The sequence below is a fragment of the Astatotilapia calliptera genome, chromosome 5 (assembly GCF_964374335.1).
Source record: "Astatotilapia calliptera chromosome 5, fAstCal68.1, whole genome shotgun sequence".
In the NCBI taxonomy this organism is placed as follows: domain Eukaryota; kingdom Metazoa; phylum Chordata; class Actinopteri; order Cichliformes; family Cichlidae; genus Astatotilapia; species Astatotilapia calliptera.
The window spans coordinates 25,953,851-25,981,761 of NC_137426.1; the positions used below are offsets into that span (position 1 = coordinate 25,953,851).

Here is a 27,911-nt window from a genome sequence, read left to right on the forward strand (position 1 = left end):
AGGTCAGTAAGCACAACCAGAATTCATACATAAGGCACACTCTCGATTTTTGAGAAAATTAAAGGATTTTAAGTGTGCCTTATAGTGTGGAAAATACGTTATACAGAAGAAAATAATATATAGCGATATATATCGTTACCGCACGTGCTTCAAATTATATCACGATATGGATTTCAGGCCATATCGCCCAGTCCTACTGTAAGCCAGCAATGAAGAAATTCAGTGGCTCACTGTCACTACTGTGCACAGGTGCGCACGCCCAGTCGTGACTAACGCACATGCAACCACATACTTGAATAACACTGTGTCCAAAGTAACGTATGCTGGTGTATAATCCCATTTACCTCTCAAAGTGTGTGTGTGTGTGTGTTTAATGTTGCAGCGTATGAGAAATGGAATAATTTGTTTGAAGTACTGCCCACAGTCTGTCTACTGTCTCAGAGTGGCAGCTGCCACATGCGCACACACACACACACACACACACACACACACACACACACACACACACACACACACACACACACACACACACACACACACACACACACACACACACACACCTGTTATCCACAGCACATTGGGTGGCAGGGAAGCAGTTGTCCTTGTATTTACTGCCGCCTCAGACCTTCAGTGTTAGAGTAGATAGTCAGTTAGTTTCTGCCTTTGTCCTTGTGCAAGCTTCTTATTCAAGCCTAGGAAACAAATAGAGGAGTGGAGGAAAAATAAGACAGTGGTTCAGATTATGACAAATTAAGGATGTGAACAGAAAAAAGTGTTGATGTAATAATCTTTTTATGTTTCCAACAAATGTTGTGATTCTCATTGAAAAAGAGCTAATAAAACAGAACATTTTATAATCTTCAGTTTCTATTATTCCAGCTTGTAAAGCGTCTGCTATAAAGACTTTATTGTTGTCTAATATAAAAATATACTTTATTGTTGATTAATATAGAGCTAATGAAGGGTCATTGTTGTCTGTTTTTTCCTCCTCTGTTACGTTTAACTCCTTCGTGTTGAGGGCAGCCACTAGATGGGTCCAGATTTTATTAGTCCAGCCATGTTGATGGAATGAGTGTCAGTGGAGCAAGGTGTTTTAAATACAGGGGGCTCAATTTGTTCCACACCCTGACTTATGCTTTACACACATGCACACACTTGCCAATTCTGTACGATGAAACGAGGCATTCGTTTTGGCAGGCCACCTGCCACATAGAGAGGGAGAGAGAAGGGGCACAGACACTTGTCCCCTGAAACTGATTTACGTTGGCACTAAAACAGAACTCGTAAGGGCTTTTTATGCGCCCGAAGGCTTTCCAGTCGGCTTGTTCTTGCAGCCAACGCAGGAAGGAAATGATACAAGATACCATAATATACAATACTGCTTTATTGTCCGACCTCTAGAAAATTGGTCTTACCTCCTCTGCAATCTGTCTTGGCTTGAGTATGATATAAAGACATTTTTTGGGGGCACTTGAAAAGTGCTGGCTCATTTTTTTCCCATCCCAGTGTCCTTACCTATCACCAAATGTCTTTTTTCATTTTGTCACAACACAATATGGAATATTCTATCTTCAAGGGGTGTTTCTGAATGTATTGCCCTCAAGATCTCATATTCCCCTATTAATACCTATTCTGCTGTCGTTCAGCTGGAAAGAAGAGGGCCTTGGCAAAACAAATTTCTATATACAGTGACAGATGGGTTTGGATATTTTTATTTTCATTTTTGTAATATAATATTCTCATAATCCCCAGTAGAGGAATGATTGATTTGTTAGAGTGAGATTTGAGTTTGTGGTGTGTTAAGAGGACTCTTTAAGCTTCAGTGTGGTTTAGATTGGTAGGCTGACCCCCTCCTGTCCCTCTCAGCACCTCAGACAGTATCTGATCCGGGACAGATTACACAATATGTTACACTGGTGGCAAAAACGAGCTGCAGCTGACTAACATACCTACCTGCAGCAGATGTGTGTTTGATAGGGTGAATGTTAGAGTGTGTATTTGTTTCAAGAGCAAGCACATCCTCTCCTCTAACTTTTTAAAGTCAGACTTTTTGGGTGTTTCTGTTTGTCTCAGGGAGCGTTTCTGTCCAGAGACTGCCGCCCATTCCCCCGTCAATCTGTCTGTCGCTGCGTCGGGGGATGGTAATCCATTCTCCCCATATGCAGATACTGGCGGTGAGATTAGGCAGACCCTGAGAGAGGATTAAGGCTTCAGGGCTTGGCTGCCCCTTCTATCTTACCTCCTCTCTAACCATACAACCCCCCCGTAATACCACCCCTCCACCCACTTTGCTCTTCAATCCCTCTTCCACTCCTCACCCTTCTCTCTTTTGTCCCCTGGGCAAATATCCAATCTGGAGAGTGTACTAGCTGTGAAGAGGTGGAAGGGAGATTCAGATAAAAACCCATTTAATTTCTGCACATTTGTGTCATGATTTGCACTTAAAATATTGGATCGTTCTTTGTGTTCTGTGGCTGTATTTAAACGAAGTTATATCTTGGCATATATGCCTTTATTTGATAGTAATACTGGAGCCAGATGGGAAATGTGGGGGTGATAGAGGAACTTGAATTCAACAAAAGTCAGGCCAGGTTGAGAGTTAAACATGGACGGTGCAGTTATGTACAACAGGGATGGTTTTGGTTTTTTTTTTTTTTTTTTGTGTACCTACAGATAAAATTGTAGTTTTTCCTGCTGCACCACCTTGTTTTCAGCCACCTGTGTTTACGCTGTGATTGGTCTACAGTAACTGACTTTGTGCACGAGTCTTGAGAATTTGCAATAATTTTTAGAGCTTTGCATTTTATTTGCTCACACGCATTTCCGGCCTTACTTATAATTTCCTGGCTTCTTAAATCCTCGATTATACCCACTTCCTCTTCGTCTGGTCCCAGACTTGACCCATATGTTGTGACAAGCCACAGAGGGCAAAAAATATGTCTGAATGCTGCTCTTCTTTCTTCTCTCACCACCTTCTCTTCCTCTCTCCCCCCTCCATTGTAGAGTGCTGTAATTGATATGCCACTGGCAATAAATCAGCACAAAGTTACGCTCTGAGCGGCGACCATTATCTGAACGGACAGGTTTAGTTGCTTTGGAGAAGAAGGTGAGAGAGCAAGTTATACAGTTTAGCTCACAAGAGTCACCTGCCGCTTCACCAGCATTTGGGATTACCTCTCCACCTTTGCCTCTTTAAAATGGGGGTCCTTGCTTTATAATCTTTTTGTTTTTCTTCCCCTCAGTCCTATTTCCAGTGCCCATAGGGATGCAGTACAGGCCTGTCGATTGATAGGACATTTCAATATCAAATCCAATAAACTCTGTCCCTTACAGCCAGCCGTCTTTAATGCTTTTCCCTGATGTGATAACACCTTCCCTGCCCCCGATATGGTGACTGCCCATTCCCAAAGCCACAGACGTGCTCCACACCAAAATGATTGACATGTTTTTCCTTGATGGTTCCAGATATGGCTCCCGACCTTCTCCCAGCACTCTTCCGCCCATTTCAGTTTAGCTCTGGAGGAAATTAAAATTGATGAGGGTTTGGAAGAATAAATAGAGAGGGGAAAAAAACTGAGAAATTTGAAGGGGCGTGGGGGCATGTGTGAGAAGTTGAGCGAATAACTCAACAGTTGGGCGTGTCTGCCCTGACAGTAAAGAGAGGAACTAAAGGTGTCTATAAGTAGACGGAGGCCTTCACGCCATGATGTCTTTTCACTAACCTGTAGTTGTTGATGTGTTTTGTGATGTCATTGTCTTATTGCCCTGATAGATAACAAGCAGCAGCAGACCCTAGATGCAATTTGTTGTGTGATTCACACTCTCCTACATCAAGCTGTGGCTGGTCTAAATGAAGAGGAATTACTGCAGGGACACTTTTTTTTTTTTTTCTTTTTCCCCCCCCCAGCTTCCCTCTCGTTCTCTATCAGCCACTCTCATTTGCTCGTTCGCCCAGTCTGCCCCATTGTGTCTTTGCCTCACTTGGAAATGACAAAGGAAAATGAGGCAGCCGGCTTCCCTATGCGCTGCCACGCTTTAAATTGACATCTGCTCTCATCGTACGGCGCGACTGTACCGTTGAGCAAGAAATTAGTTTTTTTTATAGGCTGGCTCGTCACTTTATTGCGGCTGCTTATGTCGAAGAGGCTGCGATCCGCGTCGAGCAGTTTTAATCTCACAGAGTGGAAAGTGGGGATATATCTGATAACTGCAGCTCAGGCCCTCCTCTCTGCAGTTTCCTTGCCGAGGTGCCTCGACCCACAGGGCTCCCTGGTGTTTGATTCTCGCGAAGGTAGATTAAAATGCAGCAGAAGTGCACCTTTTTGATTGGCTCCTGACTCACTCTCCTTCTTTTTGCCCATACAGTATCCTCTTCGCTCTCTCTCTGTCACGTTCTCTCTTTTTCTCTTTCTCTCCTTGTCCCCCCCCTTCCTATACATTTGTCTTTTCCTGGGCTTTTCATTTGTAGAAAATTGGATGACACCACCTCTCCCTGAACCTGGCTAGCTTTGTGTCAGTTGAGCTATCGTTTGCTATTCCATGAACATCACCACTACTATTTCTCTTCTCTCCTGCTTTCCCTCATTCTCTTTTTTTTCTTTCTCACACACAGTTTGCAGCACCAGTGACTAAAATTTATGAGCAATTCAATGACTACTCTTACTGAGGTGTTTAATTCTTTCAAGATTCGTAAGAGTGCATTTTTTTTCCCTCAGAGGGGTTTACACACCTATAATCTGTCACTCATACCTGCCTTTCTCAAGGATGGAAATATCGAAAAAAGGAACAAGCTGACAGTCATCTCTCTCAGCCTGGCAGGCAGAGCTCCCTGCCCTGTATATCCACACTAATAAGTAAAAAGAACTACAGCTTTTGCTACACAATCAAGAGCAATCACGTAAATTCAGATGTTTTAGCACCATGATAATGGAGACTTTCTCAGGTGCTGCTAAGCCAGTTTTGGTTTTTAAAAAAATCCAGGTTGTGTATCAGAAACAGTCTTGTGGTATCAAAGGTTCAGCTGTTTGTGCCTAATTAGGGGCAAAAATAAGCTTAATAGTAAGCTATTACAAGTGGACTGGCGCATATGTGCTGCTTCAGTGCTCTTTACTACCAGCCACATTCCTACACTCTGGTGAGAACCTGAGACCAGAATTTTCTTCTTCATACCTCCATCTGCCTCCTCGTTTGATTCGTCATCTGTTTCATGTTTTTGCCTCATCCCCCTATCCCCATCTTTTAATCCTGCTTGTCTCACTGTAGTGTCTCATCTTTTCCGATTTGGTATGGTCATAAAACACCTTTGGCACAGACGCTTTGATAGTCAAGGTGAAACTGAAGCGTGGGATCCCTGGGAGAGTTGTCTCCTGTTTTACATAATCAGCATTTACAGAAGAACTAATGTCCTGGTGCTGCAGGAACATGATTGGCCTGTCAGCCGCCAGCACGCGCCCAGCAAACACCGCTCCTCATCACTGTATTGTCATTGTAGGACACCCAAAAGAGCATGCCCTCTCCATTTTTGACTCCTCTCCTTCTCCTCCTCCTTGTCCTTTACCTATAAAAATTCCATCCCTATAAATGATCTCACTCCCTCCTTTTTAATGTCTGTTCTCTGTTGAGTGTGCATATAGCACATTGCATTCTGGGATTCATTATATGTGTGCATTATGAAATGAAATAAATGCCAGAATTGGCTGGCTTGAGGGAGCAGTGATGAAGGAAGCAGTGTGTAAAAGAAAAATACAAACATTGACTGTGCTGTGACTTTGTAGGCATATTGCCACATGTACTGGTGATAAAATGAGTATATCATGAACACTAGATACAATTTTGAAATTGAATCACATACTAAAATGTTCAAGTATTCATTAACCAGATGCAATTTTCACCGTGGTCTTCAACTTAGCCTCATCTTGAAAGGATGAACTCTAGCCCCCGGTGTTGTATGTATATGTGGTATATGTATGTAGATGTATTGCGTTGAGAAGTTGAGCTTTTGGCGGGGGGGAAAAGAAATCTTGTTCTGCAGTCTTCAGTGGGACTCATACATCTTTCTGAAATTGGTTCTAATTACATTGTAGGGTAAATGAATAACATGCATGTTTTAAGGGTCCTCGCTGTGATTGCTGCCTGACCGGGGCACGGTTGGCTCTGGAGGAGTGTTGGAATGCAGTGGATCGGGCCCTTTATAAGCAATCAGTGAATGCTTGCAAGAATTTTCCTGTACGTGCAGCATATGTATCAGCCAATGGTTTTCATAGTGCCCTATGGCTATGTTATATTTATCCTGATATCTAAGGGATATATACTGCAATCATAGCTCTTTCGGAGGAAGCAGAGTTGTGGTTGCCTGCTGTGCTTCCATGAAAGCCTGGTGCTTGTTTACAGTTGTCAGAAGTGCAGGTATAGTTACAATCAGACTGGGTTGAAACTGGGGAGAGCATGACAGTAAAGCCTTCAAGCAGTCCTGGCTATAAATTGCTTGCTGTCAATGTAACAGTGCCCACTGGCCCTTTTTCAAGAGCACACCTCCTCCGAAGCCACCACAGTAACACTGAAAGATATGAAATATTAAGGAGTTCAATGCTGTGAGTCTATAACTCATTCACAGGCTTATATTATGTGTACAGAGCCTTTAATAGTTGGCCTATGCTTTCCCTGCATCTTCACTCATAATTAAATGCAGACACACATTTGCCTTCCAGACTTGATTTGATATCATTTATTTATAACTAGGGCAAATGTCAGCTTGGCTTTTTTTTTCCTTCTAATTTTGGATGTGCAATTTGTGGGCCTTACTGCCTCCTTGATGCATAATCAATAAGAAATTTTCCTTGAGCACTCAAGGTGTTTTTTCTCTTTTTACCTTCCAGGGCTCCCACATCGTGGCTCTGTGGATGTTCCTGGTGACTGCTCACAACGCTGAGAACAGGACAGCGGATCAATAGGAGTTTTGCTTCCTCTTCTCTGATCCTTCTCTCTCTCCCTCCCTCTTAGTCTTTGACAGTAGAACCGAAACTATCAAAAAAAAAAATCCTGACTCGGGATTTGGAACCACAGCTTGCGCTCTCTTTCTCCTTCCCTACCCCCCTCCCAAGCCTTGCTTGTGCACATACCAAATATGTGTCACCTAGCTCGGTCAGTGGCCTCCTCTGGCCAGGGGAACTTTCTCCTCATAGGGCTTTTAGTCATCATGAGCTCATCCTTGTCTGGAGGCCAGCCCCCGCCCTTCAAAAGATTCATCCCAGCTGATTGTTCGCTCACACATCTGGCTATTCATAACAAAACTGGAGAAGTCTATGTGGGAGCTGTTAACCGGATTTTCAAGCTTTCCAGAAACCTGACCAATCTGCGCAGCCACATGACTGGCCCAGTGGTGGACAATGAGAAGTGCTACCCACCTCCCAGTGTCCAGTCTTGCAATCATGAGCTGGCCCAAACCCCGAATGTGAACAAGCTTCTTCTTATAGACTATGCACAAAACCGACTTATCGCCTGTGGCAGCACCTCACAGGGTATCTGTCAGTTCCTGCGTCTGGATGACCTCTTTAAGCTTGGTGAGCCCCACCACCGCAAGGAGCATTACCTCTCGAGTGTGGCAGAGTCGGGTACCATGTCAGGAGTCATCATAAGCTCCCCTCAAAGTCCTACCAGCAAGCTTTTTATTGGAACTCCCATCGACGGCAAGTCTGAGTACTTCCCCACCTTGTCCAGCCGAAAACTGATGGAGAATGAAGAAAATGCTGACATGTTCAGTTTCGTCTATCAGGATGAGTTTGTCTCTTCTCAGCTGAAGATCCCCTCGGACACTTTATCCAAGTTCCCTGCTTTTGACATCTATTATGTTTACAGCTTCAGCAGTGAGCAGTTTGTCTATTATCTAACAATGCAGTTGGATACTCAACTGACTTCACCTGATGCCAGCGGGGAGCAGTTCTTCACCTCCAAAATTGTGCGTCTCTGCATGGATGATCCAAAGTTTTACTCTTACGTTGAGTTCCCCATTGGCTGCACTAAAGATGGGGTGGAGTACCGCCTGGTGCAGGACGCCTTCTTGGCTCGACCGGGCCGGCAGCTGGCCAACTCTCTTGGGATTTCCGAAAATGAAGACATCCTTTTCACAGTATTCTCTCAGGGTCAGAAGAATCGCGCCAAACCACCCAAAGAGTCAGCATTGTGCCTGTTCACCCTTAGGAAGATAAAAAAAAAGATCAAAGAGAGGATCCAGTCCTGCTACAGGGGAGATGGAAAACTCTCCCTACCCTGGCTGCTTAACAAGGAGCTCGCCTGTATCAACTCGGTAAGCTCAAATCTTTTTTGTTACTCCTGCTTTTAGTTAGTAGTAAGCGATTTTGTAAGTTTAATTTTTTGTCACAACACACATATGTTTGTACTTGTGTACTATAAGACTTCCTTGCTTGGATACAACCTCTTCTTATGAATTTGTAATAAAAGAACTATTAGAGCATATGCTTTTCATTCAGACAAAACACATTTTAATGCCACTAGTTGAATGCAGACTACCTGTGCTACATCACCAATGTAGACTGCTGCTATATGCCTGCACTTAGACTATTTCATACTTTATGCCATTTATAATTTCTTTCTCCTGCTGCCTTTCTTTTCACTTCTCTATGCATTTTTCTTTACTCCACAACATCTTGGTGCTTTGATTTAACCAGACAGGGGACATCATTAGCCCAGTCCCCTGGATTTGTGAAATGTCACTCAGGAGGAGCCCTCACGCTCTCACACACATACACACAGTATTGTTCGGTGCACTGCAGTGTGAGATCCTGTGGGATAGCATGAGTTAGACTTGGTTTTTACTTACTGATCCACAGTGCATGACCCTGCATGTATTACAGCCAACACACTCCAAATAGACAGACATAGCCTGGCTTTCTTCATTGTGAACATGTGTACCTGCTAACATCCTTTGTATTTTCTGAAAATATTCATGGCTCTTTTCACCATTTCCCCTTTACCCAAAACTTTTGCCCAAATTGTGTTTTTTTTTTGGGGGGGGGGGTGTCTCTGTCTTAGCTGACCACCTGTCTCAGCGTCCACATCTTGCATCCTATGTCTGCTTTAAAAGCACCCATGCATTTCCTCCACCTTGCTCTTTCTTAAGATAGCTTAATTAAAGGACCCGTTTTAAAGCTTTTTTCTTTAAATGTCAGTGAACACCACTTTAGCGGCAGGTGTCTTCCATTCACACACACACACACACACACACACACACACACACACACACACACACACACACACACACACACACACACACACACACACACACACACACACACACACACACACACAAACCATTCACCCTGTGTTGCGTCTAATGGAGTGGGATAGTTGGTAAGAACAGCACTCTTTCTCTTTGTAGGTCTTCATTAGCTTGAGTGCGCAGGAGTGTTTTGTGTGGTAGTATAAGTGATGTGAATGACCCAGCCAAGTCCTCTTTTACCACCTTCTGTAGATGTATTCTTTTTCCTGTTCAGTGGCTGTCTTCATTCTTTACGGTTCTTTTCATTCTTAGGGCCCATCACACTGACAATAGCTCTAGGGCCAAAAAAGCAGCCTATCTCATTTATTTCAATTAGACCTTTGCACTGGTACTGCAGGAGCTACTGGTGCAGAGTGCTGCAAAGAGTTTGACTTTACCATTTATGGGGTGCAGTGCATCTGGTAACTCACTGTGAAGCCCAGTCAAATACTATATGTGCAAGTTTGCGTTACCAGGTAGATAACTTTGTTGCATTGTGCTGATAAGCTTAATGCTGTCATGATAACTCCTACCCAACCTCGGCAGAGTCTAAACTGCTGTAGATTGTTGGCTTTGACTTCAAAATAGATTTCCTGCATAACACAGTTTTACCAAGACCGCTTCCCTTGTTACATCAGGAGCACAGGTGTGTCCAATAACATTAATTATGGTTTTCATTTAAGTGTCCCAATAAATCATACTGGGAAGCCAGTGTACACCATATCAAGGCTCTATTTTAATGGAATGCAGCTGTTATTAATCAGTTGCACCTACGCATTTCCTGCTATGACACAATAGTGCTGTTGACAGTTTGAAACTGTCTCCCCCCCCCCCTTTTTTTCTCCATTTTGCAATTTGTATTGATTTTTTTTTTCCTCTCAAAGAACATCCCACCAAGGATTCTTCAGACCTAATACTGCTACAATCTTCACTTTAATGCCAGCGATTCCTTCATCAAATCACACATTCATGCTCTGTTAATAACACTGTTCCTGCCCCTTCTCTTTGCTTCCCACACCGTTTCTGTTGCAGCCATTGTTACAGGAGCTTTGGTAATCTTACATCTGCCGTTAATTTATCATCTCAAAAACTGTTGTCCCTTACAAGTTGTCATCAGTGATGATGATGATGATGTAATAGCTTCACAGATAAGCCGACCCACTGACCCTGTGGCAGCAGCAAAGCATGAGAGGTTAGACCCAGGCTAATGATGTAGGCGAAGTTTCCCCTAAGCACTGACCTTGTGTCAGCTGCCCACCACTGACCTTAACCGCCACCAGTGACCTGACCAATCTCAAATCTGAGACTATTTTTTTCAGCCTTGAAGCTAGAGCATTGCATAAATGATTAAACATGACAAGCACAGAACTCAGTTAGACAGAATAATAATAACAGATGATTTGTATGTACTTAAATGCCTCAGATGTCACAGTGGTGCAGTGTTTAGGCCTGTTGTTAGGAGTAGGGTTTGAACCTTTTGGGGGCCTTAATGTGAAGTTTAAAGGCCTGTGTGGGCTACTCGAAAGGCTTCTTCACACAGTCTAAAGACATAATTGGCTATAGGTTAGGAGTGTGAGAAACATAGTTTAAAGTGCACAGAAGACAGTGCTGCATGAATTAATGAATAGCTCATTATTTAAAGCATTTGAATGGTCCGTAACACTTGAAAAATGATAAATGCTAACCAGTGAAACTCAATACATTCACGTAGGACACAGACCTTCAAAGTAAAACAGGAAATGTAACATAGACGCAGACTTGACTAGGGGAGACGGAGCAACTAAGAAACACAGAGAACGATAACAGGGAGACACAGAGGGCGGCTAAGTAAATACTCAGAAAACTAAAGAGAATACAAGAAAGCCAAACTAAGACACTAGACTAAAGAATTAACTGGGACCCGCCGGCGACGGGGAAACAGTCCTGGGGGCTGACCATACGGGCGGCAGTGACGTCCAGCTGGTGGCCCGGAAAGTGGCCGGCGATTCCAAGGTGCAGAACGTGGCTTGGGTGGCGGTGTGGCAGCCGCAGGACCAGGTGAGGTCGACGCAGAAGCAGAGGAGGCTGCTTCAGGCGAAGCTGAAACTGGACCAGGCGAGGCTGAAGCTGACCCAGGACCGTGACAATTATAATGTTTGTGCAAGTGCAGTTTGTTTTCTGCTACTATCAGAATGATATGTGTACATGCACAAGTCAGTGCAGTGTGTATAGTTCAATCAGGGGCAAAAATCTCTGTATGTTTGTGCAGTTGGTTAGTAATTAAAACACAGGCATGCAGAATTAGGTGATTAACACTTTTAAATTGTCAATCTCTCACTCTACATATCCACACACATTCTCGTAAGATACTGAAGTTTGGTACTGAGCCCCACCCTGAATTTCAGCTGCTTCAGGAATTCGAATGCAGTCTGTGTAGTGTGGGAAATGCTCAGTGATGTGGGTGTGAAGGGTGAATGCGTTTAGGCTGACCCTTCCATAGAGTAGTTTAGAGGGCAAAGCGTGGTTGATGGTGGGGTGTGCGGTATGCCTGGACAGCTGTTGGCCACACAGCCGTAATGCATGACCAGACGCTGTGTGAAATTTTCAGATTTGTGCTGGATCGTAATTTCTTGCCTTCGGCCATCATTAAGATGATATGTTTATAGTCACAGTGAGATAGCTGTTTTCTGTAAACATAAATGTTTGAGCGTATTAGAAGCAGCTCTGTGATAAAAGATTTGTGTGTGCGTGCAAGAGTAAGATTGTTTATGTGCCTGTGTTTTGTCCCTGAGCTTTATTATTGAACCCCTGACCTTCTCCCTAGTTTGAGAGTGGATCAATACAAACCATTTCCACAGGAGGAGAGTGAGATGGAGAGAGAGAGTTGCTAAGTTAGGGTTGAGAGGGAGATGACTACAAAAATAGGAAAGATAAAAAGTGTAGTCAGAAGAGAGGAGAAACAGGAGAGAGGCACAGTATAGAAGTGAGTGCAAGGAGGGGTGAGTGAGTTGTGGGAATTAGACGAGAGAGAGGGGCAGCAGGAACAAGAGATGGATGAGAGAGAGAGGGAAAGAAAGGTGCTAGACGTGGGCGGCGTTAAAAATGAAAGAACACGAGGGAGTCTGATCCAGAGGAAGAGTTGGATGCCAAAGCAACATACAGGAGAGAGTATAGGAAGTTAAGAACGGTGCTAAGAAGATGAAAAAGACAGCAAAATAGCAAAGTGAGCCAAGGTAGAGACTTGAAGGGAGTGAAAACCGGAGTGAAAAGCATTCGTATACCTTTTCCAAAATTCAGGAACATTTACAAAGTCTGTTTTGTTTACAAATGTATTATATCCAGGCAGTAGTTCAGATGTGTGATTTTGGGTCTTTACGTGTACACCAATTGAATTGTTAAAAGCAAAACCCAATGAATGAGCTACAGGCAAGATGAAAAATGACGCTGTGCTCTTTCTTTTTTTCTTTTTTTTTTCTTTTTGAAGATGAGGACTTTGATGTTGAGCCATGTTTTGCGTTGCAATCATGGCTGACTAACTTGTAGGTGTAACTTGTAGCCGCCTAAATATGACACATGTGTGAAAGGCAGGGACAAAAAGAGAATATTATCAGAGAATGGATTAAAAAGACAAAATGGTATGTAGAGCTGGTAAGGAAGGACGAGGAACGATCAAGGAGAGAGCAGCAAGCCTTTTACAGCCAGCATGCTCGAAGGAGAGGCAGTGAATCACCGACAGAGAGAAGAGAAGGGTGAGAGGAAGAGTGATAGCCCCAGAAATCTTTTCACCGCCACTGCCAAGAACAGCTTGAGAAAAGAGTAGATGACTGAAAGAGGGGAGAAAGATGGAAGGAAGAGAGGAGAGTGTGATTGAATGCTGGCTGCTGCACAAATAATATCGGTGTCCGTCACCTGGGCACTGCACTGTCCTCTTCAGCGGCACACATTTCTGTCATGTCAACTCTGTGTGTGTTGTGGCACATCTGTCCATGTGTATGTCTAGTAGGTGGTGCTATACAATGAGGACAGAGGAGCACAAGAAGACTCTTGGTATGTGAAATATTACAGAAATTAAAGAGGTGCACTTTAGGTAGAGGAAGTTGGGGAGCCTTGTTGCTCGGAGGTCACTTTGCAGAATTGTTTTCTTACTCACTGAATTTGTCTTATCTGATGGTCACTTCCAGCTGTTTTCTCTGCAGTAAGCAAAACGGAAAACTAGCAAGCACTGACCTTATTTTATTTTTATTTTTTTAAGTGCTCTGAAATGTAGTTGGAGAAAGTCGTAGGAAAGTTGTGGACTTAACATCAAGACAGTGGAGGGAAGCATGGCCATATTAAGTTAGAAAATCTCCATCTGAATCCTTTTAGCACATTACACAGCAATCCACAATGGAGATGCCCTGTAGCGGTCTCCAGGGTTTGTATTGGAGCTGTTCAAGGCAGTTTCTAATTGGCCGTCATAGCAGATATTTATATGGAATCTAAACCATGCTGGTCATGTGGTCTGGGAACAGCATTAGCTACAATGACTCTTTGTGTCTGTTTAATGCCATTAATGTTTTACAGACCAGTGCAAACAGATGCATATTGTACACAAGATTGTCTTGTGTATAATATTGTTTTGGTAGGCCTTTTATATTCTGCTATTAGTCACACTTGGAACTGTACAGTATTGCAAGAAAAGGTGAACCCTTTGAAATGAACAAATTTTGCACTGGTTATTCACCGAGCCAAGTCACAATAATGGACTCACACAAACTAACTGAATTAAAAACAAAACAGAAAAACCCATACATATGGTTGTGCTTTTCATGTGTATGCGCCACACATTATTTAGTAAAAACCTGCAGTGTTTAATTTGGGATCGATTTAGGGCTGCAGTGAGGACAAAGTACTTAACAACCAAATACTTCTGTTGGAATTTTGAGTAACAATAGGGGAGAAAACCATCCTGCTACCACCCTTGTGCTCATTGGCTTTGGAATTTCTCTTTATAAGGATTATATTTGCCCTATTCAAAATGTCCCACTGCTTTCTCTCGATCCCCAGATGGATAGGAAGGTTTTGAACTTTGTCATAGGCCAACGCATCAATCATTTGTAGAATCAATCATAGCAAGTAGGAGTCCGTCTAAAATACTTTTTGTGTGTGTATGTGTGCTGCATAGACCAGCTGTTGTTTGACCCACAGTGTCAGAGGTGATATTTGATGCAAAACCTGAAATCAATATTGAAGTGGTCACTTTGTGTTCAATATTTATTTTATGTATCTGGTTAAAGTGCTCACTGCTCGTGCAGTGTTTAAAAGCCACTACTTGTGAAGTTACTTGGATTCTGCTGTCATTCATTACGATAATTACAATTAATTTAAAGTTGTTGTTTTTTTTTTTTTAATGAGCATGAGTTTTGTGAAAATTAAACTAGTTCTTGTTTATTCTACACAAAATGATATTGCTGCTTCTGAAGAGCTGCTCGTTATAAGAGTATAACATAATTGTAGATTTACTCTCTAATGTGGAAGTCTCCAGATATATTTACAAAACCTTTTGATACCACTTAAAAAAAAAAAAAAAAAAAAGTAAAGTAGGTATTTTAGGCAGTGTATGGATCAAGTCTTCAATTCATTAAGAATGAATGGGGGAAGCACGCACCTACAAATGTTCTAGTCTATTCTTGCATGCAGAAAAAGAAGGTGGGGAAAAAAACTACACCTAAAGTATTGTCTAGTGTACCTGTCACAAGAGCTCCATCCTGACTTGTTGATAAGCCAGGCAGTAAATGTCCAGTCCTAAATAATTTGCAAATGTGGAGTATGCAAATGATGCTATCTTGCTTTTCAGACCAAAAGAGGAAATACTTCTAGTGAAACACCCAAAGGACTGAAATCCAGATCTGTTCAAATAATCCATCCAAACTATTCTCCTTCTTTTATCCTGAAATACACATTATCATTTTGTTTGAGGGAAACTTGCCTTGTTGTTGTTGTTGTTGTTGTAAAGTCGACAGTGGTCCTTTTGTTAAAGTGTTTGCAGTGGCAAAAAACAAACCAATTCTTAATGTTAAGATTGGTCTGAGTAGCCTGCTTACATTTCAGTCTTTGAAAAATATAAATGGAAATATAAATGATAAAAAATATGTTTTGAATTGGGTATTGGAAATCGTCTAGTTGTACTCGTAATGGTGCTCGTTACCAGATTTCTTGTGTTGTGACATTGTTACCGACTAAATTAGAATCCGGTTGTTCAGTGATGACGCGACGAATCCTACTTCTGGGCCTAAAGTAGTCTGCGTTTAATATGGCTTTTGTGTTGTTAACATGTTTAATGCTATGTATTTTCTTCTATTTGATCTCAAAAAGCTCCTAAAACAGTCAGTGATCCCTGTTGACCTCCCTCGGCTTTTATTACCGCTAATCATTTATTTAAGCTCAGTTTTTAAAACCTTAGGATGTAACTACAGCCCAGCCCATGCAGCAGTATATGAATGACTAACTTTGTATTGTAGATGAATTATCTCAGTTGTTCTCCTGGCTGAAGTTTGGTCCTTTTACAGCATCCTGCCATGCGATTACATTTGTTTCTGACCACCGAGAAAACTCACGTTAACTTTTATCGAGTGGAAAAAAAGTTAGCTTGTTTATATTATGCTAACATAGCTATGTCGCTAGCGGTCACGTAGCACATCATTATATACCAGCTAGCCCAACTTCAGTAACCCTACAAACGTCACTGCTGTTTAGTTTTCTGTCTTCATTTATGCTGGAAGTGATAAGAAAGCTGCATGTTTTAATTTGTTTCCAAAACCCCGCAGTCAGGAAATGCTATATTGTATTTAGATAGAAGCTAGCGAGCTAACTCCCTGCTAACTTCTAACTCCGTTAAATGTCATAAATTCCGTTTTCATGGATGCCTGGATGTTAAACTCAATTGTTACACCTGGTAGAGCAGAACGCTGATCATTTTATTAAAGATGAAAGACTTTAGACAGTTTTTCAACTCTCAGTAATGCCACAGTGATCGTTTGATATATGGACCTGCAGCGGAGTTTAGACCCAGACACGGCTAGTGACGTCAGACTGAACAACCGGATATATATTTTTTTGTTGCCATTACAGCAGCATCTTAAAACAAATATTCTGCACTTGATGAGCCCACATTAAATTAACCGAGCAGATTGTCATTTCTGTGTTAAGACAAAGTGGATTTGACTCTGAGGCCAGCTCCTAACCTTATTAAATCCGTCATTATAAATATGATCTGATGAATGTAGCTTGCATGTGGTCTCTGTAAAACACAGTCCTCTTTCTGCAGGCCTAATCTAAAAGGATGTGGCGGTAAATGTGTTTAAGTAATTAGACCTGATTAATTGAGCCAGCGTTGATGAACAGAGTTAATTGACAGTCTAAATGAGTTGAGCAGGGAGATGTTGATTGGGTGGGTTGTCTTTAAAGTTATTGGGCCTAATGAATCATGTTTCAGTTAGTATTTGGTCATTTGATAGAAAATTGGATTTTAAAATCAGGAATATTTTCTTTTTTCTTTTTTCTTTCTTTCTTTCTTTTTGTAAACGGCACGGGTTTGCTTTGCGTCCCTGTAAGCTAACAGCGTCACACATACGCACGGTTGCTCTCATTCCATTATTAAAGAACAATAGAAAAACTCTCCCTCTCTCCCTCTCTGTGGAGTGTTTAGTTCAACAAATCCCCATCTCCAGCACCACTCTAACGATACTAATTGCCAGTGTAATTATGTATTGATCGGTACTGTGTGTGTGGGTGTGTGTTGCATACATCATTACCTCTTCCTCACTTCTTTACAGGCTCTTAATACAGCTTGGATACAGTCAGAGTTAGAATTTGTTAAAGTATCTTTTGCTGTTTGGGTCAGCACTTTAAAGAGCCCGATCTCCCACTGCTGGTCGCTGGGCAGCTCCATCAGAGCAGTCAGAGGTTAAGTACTTTGCTTAAGGGCACCTGTGGTGGTTGATGGTGGAAGTATGTTATTCATTCACTTTCTACACCCATATGTCCCAGCTGGGCTAATGGGCCTCCTGATCACATGCAATCTTCTCCTTTCTAACTGTGCTTACAAAGATACATTTTCAAGTGACAGTGTACATTTATGAGTGAGTGTGCATTTCGTATTATCCAGTAGGCAATATTTCTTCTTCTTCTTCTTCTTCTTCTTCTTTCTATTCAGTTGGATTATGGTCTAAACATGTGGTGACAGCTTTTGGAAGCAGTTCTCTGAATAGGCGCCAACTCCTTGAGGTTTCACCGTCTGCCTGGAGTGCACTCAACATAGAAATTACCATCCTGCTACCAATGAATATGGAATTGATGCAGTAATTTCTTTTTCTAAATTATTGATCAGTTAGGATCAAGTAACACATCCTAGAAAATGGCTAGAACGAATCAAAAGGAGAAGGAAAAATAATAGATGGCACACAGGACCAAAATGATTTTTTTCCCCTGTGGATAAGCCCTTGGTTTTAAATGAACACTCTTTCCTCATGGTGACGTTAATGCATCATTTTTGTCACATGCTGGGAAACAAGGTTGTTGTCATAATTGACACATAATTGACACAGTGGTGTCACACCTGACATTGGTGGGGGTTTTTTTTCCTTCTTATTTTTATCCTAAACATAGACGGATGTGAGCTTCTAATTTTGGCTCGTTTCAACATATGTTCTTAGCATATCAAGTGCAAATTTGTGTTTGTAAAAGCTATGGGGATTAGGGTGTGTTATTTCTTTTTCTTTTTTTTTTTATTTCTTTTTGGCTTAGAACAGGAAATGTTATATTTTGAAGATAAATGAAATAACTGTCAGATTTACAGAATAATCCAGAGCTCACTGTGAAATCCTCTGAACTTTTAAAGGAGTACTTTGGGGGAAAATTGATAAATTCTCTGTCTCACACACACACACACACACACACACACACACACACACACACACACACACACACACACACACACACACACACACACACAGAGCGTGTTTAGTGACTGCACTATAATAGGATGAGGTATAAATGCATGAGGGGTTGAATAATTCCTTTAACTCAGAGATGAATTGCTTTTGATTTTTGGAAGCAGAACAGAACAAAAATAGTTGTTGCATGAGCCAGTTTAAGGAATATGAAAAATAACAAATTGTAACCACACCACCACCTTCTTCCAGTGTGCTTATTTTCCATGTGACTTCACGTACATCATTCACTTGTGTTGTTGAAGCAGACTGCCATATATCTGGGGGAAATCCTCTAAATATAATTTTTGGTGTGTATTCAAATAAGGTCTTTATTTCCAGCTGAGAACCTCTAAGCCCCGTCACTAGTGCTATACATTACGGAGACCTGAGTGAGCTATGCTGGTAAATAATTTTGAAATGGTAGGCCAGTATTCTGTTTGCGCGCGTGTGCCTGGCAGTTACACATGAATTCTTTCCCCTTTGCTTCTTGCTGTATATTGCCACATGAAATTAATTTCTGTGTTTCTCTGGGGGGTTGATGTCGACTGTCTTTGACTACAGAAATAAACACAGCACATGCACATAGTTATGATACCATGGATATCACTGTAAGCCACCAGGTAAAAGGTTGTTAGGCTGCTCTCTTGGTTAGAAAATCAGCACTTCCAAGTATCCTTGCAAGCACATGCACACAAGCTCAGTAGCACTTCTTGTGTTTATTCTACTTGAAGAAAGTCCTGCAATGCTTCCATGAGTTCAAAACCCTCACTGAGATTTCTGGGTAATTTATGATGCTGCCCTCTCCCAAAACCCCTCACTCTGCTTGGAGGCAGTCTCTCACACTCACTCACACACACACACACACACACACACACACACACACACACACACACACACACACACACACACACACACACACACACACAGAGTGTATGCTGGCAGATGCAGGTACCGTGTGTGTGTGGGAAAACTTCATCAACATAGGACAGCAGAGGAACAGCCAGCACTTGTGGTTGATGCCGCATATGTTCGGTTTCCTCTTCATACTGCTGTCTGTCACTTCTTTTTGTTCACTTCTCTCTTTCATTCTTTCTCATCTTCTCGCACCCACCATCATAAAAGTAGGCCATCGTTATAGTGAAATGCATCAGTTAGGTACATGTCATGTTTCTGGAAACGCATTTACGTCTCTGTTGGCTTGATGAGGAGACAGCTGATGACTAGTGGGGAGAGAAGCATTTTCTTTTTGCTGCCCATGATAAATACATGCGCACGCATTCAGAAACGCACAAAAGCACACACATGAACGACAGGCTTGTCTCGAAACCACGCCGTCAGCATTAATGCCAGCCAGTTTTTGTCCCCCTCTCCGCTGTCCTCTCCACTCCTTTACAGAGCATTTATTTCCTCTTACTAACAGGTTTCTACAAAGAAACATAGTGCCTGCTACTGCAGCAGGCTACCCAATTTATTTGCCTGTTTCTAAATGAACGAGTGTTTTGTGTTTGCCGCCCATGTTTCCTCCTTCCTTAATTGCCATAATTCACAGCAGTGTTTTCAGTCAACAACACTATGTATGTTCCCTTACATAACCCCATGTTGTACTCTGCTGTTTTCCATATGTTTCACTCAATGGAGGTGACTATTGACAAATTCCACTTGAGGCTAGTCTGTGTGCCCAGACATATTTTCCTGACTTAATATGTTGAAGAAATGGCAATCATGGGGGAATGATTATTCAACCATTTCCTTTAGGCCTGGCCATCCAGCGCACATCTGTAATCAGTCTGTTATTGTGGGTGGAGCTGTGTGCACACGTGTCTGGAGCCATATGAACATTTTCACTCTATTTTGCCATTTTGCAGCACGAGATGGGTGAAGCGGCTCCGCCTTCTTGAAGAAATACAGTTGTGGTTGATGAACATGATTACGTAGGGTTGTAGAGACCACTCTGGTTTTATGTGTATAATTGTTCTCAATACTTACTAGCAGTATTTAGGTCGGACAGTTCTCTGCCACCATGAGTATGAGCTGCATATTAAGAATCAACAGCTGGAGAGAATTGTACAATTGTGTGTATTCAATAACCCATAAAAGATCGAGTAATAGTCAAATCCAACAACAGTTAAACAGTTAAAAGTTATGTTTGTTGTTAATTATTCAATCGATTTATTTTTGTTTGTTTGTGCAAAACCATCTAGTAACTATCTGGTTCTCCTTGTATCTGATTATAATAAACTCAGCAGATGTTGATTGGAGCTTTGATAAATTGTTCAGGAGGTACATTTTAAACATTGTATTTCCAATAAATGCTTCTTCACTTAGAAAAAAATAAAGTGACAATGATCACGTCATTAAGAGCCATCAGCTTCTGTTTGCCTTGAGCACAGCACTCACATGTTTTTTTTGTTTTTTTGTTTTTTTCCCCCCCTTTTCTTTTTTGAGAGGGGGGACTTGAGAACAGGCCAAGTTTCTGTGAAAAGCAAATCCACAAATTCATTCAGTGTGCACCGCAGGCACCCTGTGAAAATCAAAACAAGAAACCTCCTCTTCTGCATTTGTAAGACCCTGCTGCCAAAGTCAGCGGAAGGTTGTTGGCTTAACTCCTTCGTCCCCGGCGGAGCTGCGTGTCTTTGAAAACACTGCGGAGCATTACATGCAGTCTCCAGCCAGCAACTCTGCAGAGACCACAAAGGATGGAATATCCTTTCCATACTAAATATCAGCTCCAAATCACATGGGAATCTTTTAGTGTGTTAAATTGCAGAACCCACATCAGAGTGTAGCCTCTGTTAAAATGCTTTCCGACCTCAAGGGAAATGCTTTCTATTCCATGCTGATCTACGCTGTTTAAACCTTTTAGACCAGCAGGAATTGTATACCACCTTTACCCCTCCAGTACCGCAGAGAGACCTGTGTAGGTTATAGGGCTGAACGATATATCGCATTTGCGATAATATCGCGACATGATCAAGTGCAATTTTCTAACCGCAAAGGCTGCGATTATACTCTGGACATGTCCAAATTCATGGGCTGCATCCTCCTGAGGCCGCATTTGTAGACCGATTACGTCACAGCGACGCGCCGAAGGCTGTCCAAATTACTACCATATCCCAGAATTCATAGCGCGGCCCAGCCAAACTCCAGTTTCCAACAATGGCGGCCGCTACTAAGTTTTAAAATTACTCATACTAATCTTTCTGGGTCACAAAATAAACTTTTAACATATTTTCAGGCGAGAAAGTAGTTGTGTAAACATCAAATATCTGCTCGGTTTATCAAGATATCCCATATTTGCAAAAGTGCTTCGACGTTTTCAGAGGCGTCTGCTACCCACCAGCTCGACAGCTAGCCGGGAGCTCGAGGGTTACTGATGCGGCCGAGAACGGCACAACTCCCGGCACATCATTTTCAGATCACCGCGGAGTTTCGCTGCTCGGGTTAAACGTAATATATAAGTCACTTAGACAACCTAAAAATGTTATTGTTGGGCTTTTTTCAGTGTTTTGTTTGTTCGTGAGTAAATCGGTTTGGCTGAGATTAAAGTTATTAGATTAGATAAAATAAAACTTTATTAATCCCCCGGGTGGGTTCCTCCTTGGTTTTCACACAGCTGACTAAACGTCAAACAGAAAACTTATTAAACAGAAATATGAGACAGTCGAGAATTTACACCAGTGTCTGGTTATATTTTAGATAGCAAGAAGCAGACGGCCGAGTTTATTAAACTCCACCGAGACAGCGGTGACGCTAATCAGAACTAGACCGTCCAATTTCACGCCTTTAAATTTTAAAGGCGTGTTTGTGTGTGTGTTTATACAATTGCTATTATGTTTGCACTTTATGTGTAATGTTACTGACTGCAGAGATCAGTAAGATGTGTGTATTTTTTATTTATTAGTTTTATTTATTTAATATTATTTTTTAATTGAATGACTGTCTAGTAGTTCACAGATGTCGAAAAACTGAGTGTGGTAAAGCCACTGATTTTTTTTATGTATATTTCTGCAATCTGCACATTGTACTGACTTTCATTTTAATGTTTACACCAGGGTTCCTTGTCAGCACTTTATGCTCAGATGTTTGTAAGCTAAAAATAAACTATTGTGTATGTTCAAATATACTGTTGTGATTGAAGAAGTTAAATAAAAATGTCAGTCATCAATTCATGCATCACCTCATGTCATCATAACAGAGGTCTGTCTTCCAGGAAAGAACAGTTTAAAATTAATGTAATATAGTATTGGCCATACTATATGATGTTGTGGCATGAATAAGGCACGGCGGGACCACGGAGCGACGTTCAGAGCCAACTTTATTTGATTCACGTCACACCACCACCAACCCCTGAGTCCCCGTGTTTTAACACGGCGGGCGTGATTGCGGATGCCGTGCAGGTGCGTCCGCACGGCCCCGCAGACCACGCCCCACCACATACCCCCATCGCCCGATTGAGGCCGGGGAGCAATCTGGCCGAACCTACTCCCCCCCCCCCGCGAACTGGGGCGAGACTCGGCCCCTAAACATCGGCGCCCCAGCCCCTGACCAAGCGACGGGGAAGCGTCCGTTCTGGTGGCCGCCCGCGCATCCAGCGGCAACGGCGAAGCTGGTCCGGAGGTCGGCCGCGTAGCAAGCGGACACGGCCCCACAGGCATGGCCGTGAGCTCCTGCACACAGGCGGCTGGGCAGACGTCAGGCGCGCAGAATCGACTGGTGGCAGCGAGGCTGGACTAGCCAGCCCGCCGATCCCCGGCCTAGCGGGGCTGTCCCGCTCCTCTGCCTCCAACTCCGGCTGCACAGGCTGCCCTGGAGCAGGGACCTCCGTCTCCCCGCACAGCTGCTCCGCCACCGCCTCCGCCACTCCCGTTTGGAGCGGCTCCCCGCACTGCGCCTCCGCCCCCAGCAGGCACAGCCCCTCGCCCACCTCTGGGTGGAGCGACTCCTCTGCCTCCGGCAGGTGTAGACCCTCGCCCGCCTCGTCCTCGGCCTCCGATTGGAGCGGCTCCTCCACCGCTCCCGGCAGAAGCAGCCCTTCACCCGGCTGCTCCTCCTCCTCCGGCAGGCTCGGACCCCCGCGTGGCTCGTCCACCACCTCCGGCTGCCGAGGTGACCCACACGGCTCCTCCACCGCTTCACTGTCCTCGGGACACACTTGTGGGGGTGGCGCCCAGGCCCAGAGCAGCGCTGCCAGCTCTGCCATCTTCCCCAGGTGGCGTTCGCTCTCCTTCCGCAGCTCTTCCTGTTGGCGACGCACCTCCGCCGCCTGCTTCCGCTGGGTGGCCGCTATTTCGGCCACCCTCTCGGCCAGCTCTTTCCTTTCCTGGCTCTGGTAGGTACCCGCCATGCCGCCTCCTGGGTTTCGGTACCAATGTGGCATGAATAAGGCACGGCGGGACCACGGAGCGACGTTCAGAGCCAACTTTATTTGATTCACGTCACACCACACCACCACCAACCCCTGAGTCCCCGTGTTTTAACACGGCGGGCGTGATTGCGGATGCCGTGCAGGTGCGTCCGCACGGCCCCGCAGACCACGCCCCACCACAGATGTATTGCTTGTCTTTGTTTAATAATACAGAAGACAAAGACCTTAAAAAATAATCGCATATCGCATCGCAATCGCAATATTGGGGCAAAAAATCGCAATTAGATTATTTTCCATAATCGTTCGGCCCTAGTAGGTTACTGTGTGAGCACTTGCTAATGCCTGTGTTTGTAATGGTGGTTTGTGTATTAACCCTTATAGAGTCTTGGGGCAACTGTATACAGTATTTTCCACAGTTGGCCTCCTCTAAAGAAGATACATTAACCTTTTTAGGTCCTGCCTCTTAGGCTTGTACATCTTGGGATTTTGTGTGTGTGTGGTTGTTTGTGTGGAAACGCTACTGAAGACGCATGCACTTCTTTCACATGACTACATGGTTTAAAATGGTTGGCCCTAGTTTTTGTCATATGATGTGTATGAGGAATTATTTTGTTGCTTGTAACCACATCTGCTTGCTCAGGTTGAAAGAATGTCTCGGTTTATTGTGTGCGCATGGGTGCTTATATGTTTGTCTGTCAGTCGCCTTTGTTGTGAGGGATGAAAGTGCCTTCTAGCCATCAGTGGTTACTAAAGAAAGTTGTTTCAGGTAATGGTTGCGTTTGCTTCTAGCTCTCACTTCGTTAAATGCACACACTGCCATACACACAGAAACCCCCATTAAACTGACCCCTTTATTTGTTTCCTTCTACCCTGTGACACGTTAGGGCCAAAAAAATGGGGAGTAAGAAGGGGCAAGCACTTTGTTGTCTCGAGTTGATTGTCCTACCACCTCTCGGAGGACTTGGTCTAAGTGGGCAGATGTGTGATGGACAGAGGGCTGGAGTTGGTGACTTTGTGAGAAATGGAGAGAGAAGGGGTGGATGAAAAGAGAAGGTACAGAAGTAGAAAAGGACAGGGAGGGAATATTGATGTTTGCTAAGTTACTGTAGTGGCTAGGAGGAGACAGAAAAAGAGTGAGAAGGAAGAAAAAGGCAGAATAACGTTTTATTGACTTGTGCTGAGCTGCAGGCAATTTAAGCAGATCAGGAGGGAGTGGGTGTTATCTTTTCTCCTGTGCGGATCAATCAGATGATGTAGTGATAAGACTATGGATTACACCGCCATTTACACGCTCCCTATGTATGTGTATGTGTGTGAATACAGCAACTCACACGTTTGCCGGCTGTGGTTAAGTCGCAGATGCACAAACATTTATTCTCTGTTAATAACAGCATCCAAAGTGGACTTTATTTGATTGGCGTTGTCAAAGAAAATTGATACTCATACACTAATCATTGCTAAAAATTACTGTCTGAGGTGATAATCAATTTCTACAGCAACGATGCTAACAATGCTGGCTAGGGCTGCACGATATTAGGAAAACCTGCGATGTGCGATAACTGTGATCAATACTGCGATAACGATGTGACTTGCGATAAAATAAATAGCAAAATAAAAACAAAAAATGAATACATAATTTCCGCTTTACTGCAACAGTTTTATTTAATGAAAGCTGCTGTATTAGCAGTGTAACAACAAAGTGCACTTTAACATTGAAACATTGCCCCCATAAAAAAACATTGAGGCTTGAATTCTGAAAGACATCCTTCCTGGTCTCTAGAATTAGTTTTAAATAAACATAACTTAAATTATACTGCAAATTATCTCAATGCAGTTGTTCATCATTTTACCACTCACCAAGTAGTTATGATGCAAGTCAAAACTGGAGAGGAAACTTTACTGTAGTGCTTGCGTAGTTTTCAGCTTGGCTCAGTTCAAACATGACGGTCTTCCGGCATGTTTCATACATTTGTGGAATGGCGACATGGGAAAAGTAGTTTCGTGAGGGGATGGGTATCTGCGGTCCACTTTATGTATCAGACTGGTGAAGCCCTCTCTGCTAACTGTATTTATAGGCATTGTTAAAAAATGTGTAATGGCCTCTGTTATTTCTTTGTAGCGCTTTGACGTTTTCTCATAAGGAGTTCCACTTGAAAAACTCTGATACAGAGACGGCTGTTGGACTGCTGCGCTCTTTGTCTTAACATTAGCAACCTTTGTTTAGCTACCCCTGTCTTTCTGGAACTCTTCAAACAGTTCTCTGTGGTTGTATTGAAGATGATGGTGGAGATTAGTCGTGTTTCCTCTGGTGGTTGCCATGAGTGTTCGGCAAGTTTTGCAGAGTACCTGTGTTTGGAGAACGTCGTCTTTATCAAATCCAAAATGCCTCCAAATAAGCGAGGTACTATTTTTTTTATTTTATTTTTTAGGCACGAGTTCATAGTCAGTAGCGTTCTCGTCATGCGTCTCGCTCTCAACCTTTACAACTCTGACTCGTTGCTGCAGCGTTGTTCGCTCCCCACCTGCGTAGGAGGCGGGCCTCTAATCCATTTGATTGGTTAATGCCGTGAAGGGCTCTATTCGACTGGTCAAATGTGTAAAGGGGTTTCTTTGATTGGTAAATTCTTTAAAGCACGTGTGTAAACATTTTAAGGTACCCAATTATCGCACTTTACGTCGTCTTTTGCGATGGGCCCATCGCGCAGGCTGATATCGCAATGACAATAAATTTTCGATTTATTGTGCAGGCCTAGTGCTGGCTTTGCCTCCTTCAGTGAACACACAACTTCACACATATCTGCTGCAGACAGCCAGGCACACTAGCAGCTGAAGTAGTTGACGTTCTTGACACTAACAGACACTTAGGAACTTAAAGAAGTGAGTCAGGCTCCAGTTTGAGAAATATTTAAGTTTTAAACAGTTATCATAAATGTTAACCTGGCCAGCACACAGCATACCGTTTAACTCTATTAGCAATAATCCAATAGTAATATTAGCCAACTGTTATCACTGTGGTAGCGGCTAGTGGCCGGGCTCATAACAAGTGATAACCTTTGCTGTGTAGCTCCCATATTAATGTTATCAGTCCTGTACGTCTGGAACTTGACAGTGTAATTATTTTTAACAGGATAACAAGTGTTAAGCTTCTCTTAAAGTTCCACATTGAGGCTGAGAAAAGTCTGAGCTCTTAGATGGTGTCAGCCTATCTTACCAACTTCATCTCATCAGCAGCAAAAACATGGTGACAAGTCACCTGATGCCCAGCACTACTTCAGACAACCTTTTTTTTTTTTTTTAAACATTTATTTTGCACTAGAGAATTACTTTGATTGGCCGTGACAGTTATTGGTTTGGTTTAATTAATCACTTATTGTTTGGATGTACAACAATGTAGAAAATATAGCTTTCAGTTTCCCAGAGTTTAAGTGGTTTTCAGGCTAGTTTTCGTCTGATCAGAAGTTGGGGGGGGGGGGAAAGATGTTGATAGTGATGAAATAAGGAAACATTGGTCACTTTTCTAGCGTGGGAAACTAGAAACAACAGTCACTAAATGTTATCCATCAGATTAATGTATTAATACTTAACCCCAGTGATACCTGATTGATATCCTGAAACTGTGTACAAAAATGTGCAAATGAAGTAAAGCATTTATTGGCTGTGGCATTTTAACCCTGCTTCATGGATTATACCCTGACTGTGTTTGTATGTCATGACTGGTTAAAGCATCATATGGGTCAGTGGATTGCCTGGGGTGATAGACCCCTCGTGACACTGGAATGTTCCAGATATTGTCACATAGTCACCATCATTACTGCCGTGTCACCACCATGACCGAACACTGTGGAATAAAAGGGGTTTGCATGGTGGGATTGTGCTTTAAAGACAGCAGTGTGTGAGTGTGAGTGAATAACCTCAATTTCAATAATCAATCAACAATCAAATATGTTGGCCATTCTCACTGAATATGGAAACGTGCAGCAAGTTGACTTTTAGGCAGCTTAGCTGCTTTTACGAATTGTTTTTAAGGGCATTTGAGGAATTCTCAGAATAGGTGCTTCACATGCGGCTTCCATAGTATGAGACCACATTAGTTTAGAATTTAAAAAAGGCATTTCTTTGAATATAAAAGCTAATTTGTAGCATTTTTAGAATGTGTCCTTATATGAATTCATGATTAAACGGAATCTATTTATTGTTTTGAAATGAGATACTTTTCCATTTCTTGTTGTAAATACCACTTTAAAAGCACAACAAATCTAAAGAATTCTCTTGTCAGACAGAAAAACATTCACACAATCACCCCAAACATCACAACCTACAT

At 42.7% G+C, this 27,911-nt stretch overlaps 1 protein-coding gene across 4 annotated transcripts in view; it reads left to right on the forward strand.

Annotated features, from left to right (window-relative positions):
- The window catches only part of plxna1b (plexin A1b), a 179,384-nt gene that overhangs the window by 26,418 nt on the left and 125,055 nt on the right, over positions 1 to 27,911 (forward strand). For all 4 annotated transcript variants that reach the window (XM_026168467.2, XM_026168469.2, XM_026168468.2 and 1 more), the window contains exon 2: positions 6,876 to 8,302. In XM_026168467.2, the coding sequence (XP_026024252.1) occupies positions 7,124 to 8,302 (1,179 nt within the window). In that variant the 5' untranslated portion in view covers positions 6,876 to 7,123. The remainder of the gene's footprint in view (positions 1 to 6,875; positions 8,303 to 27,911) is intronic.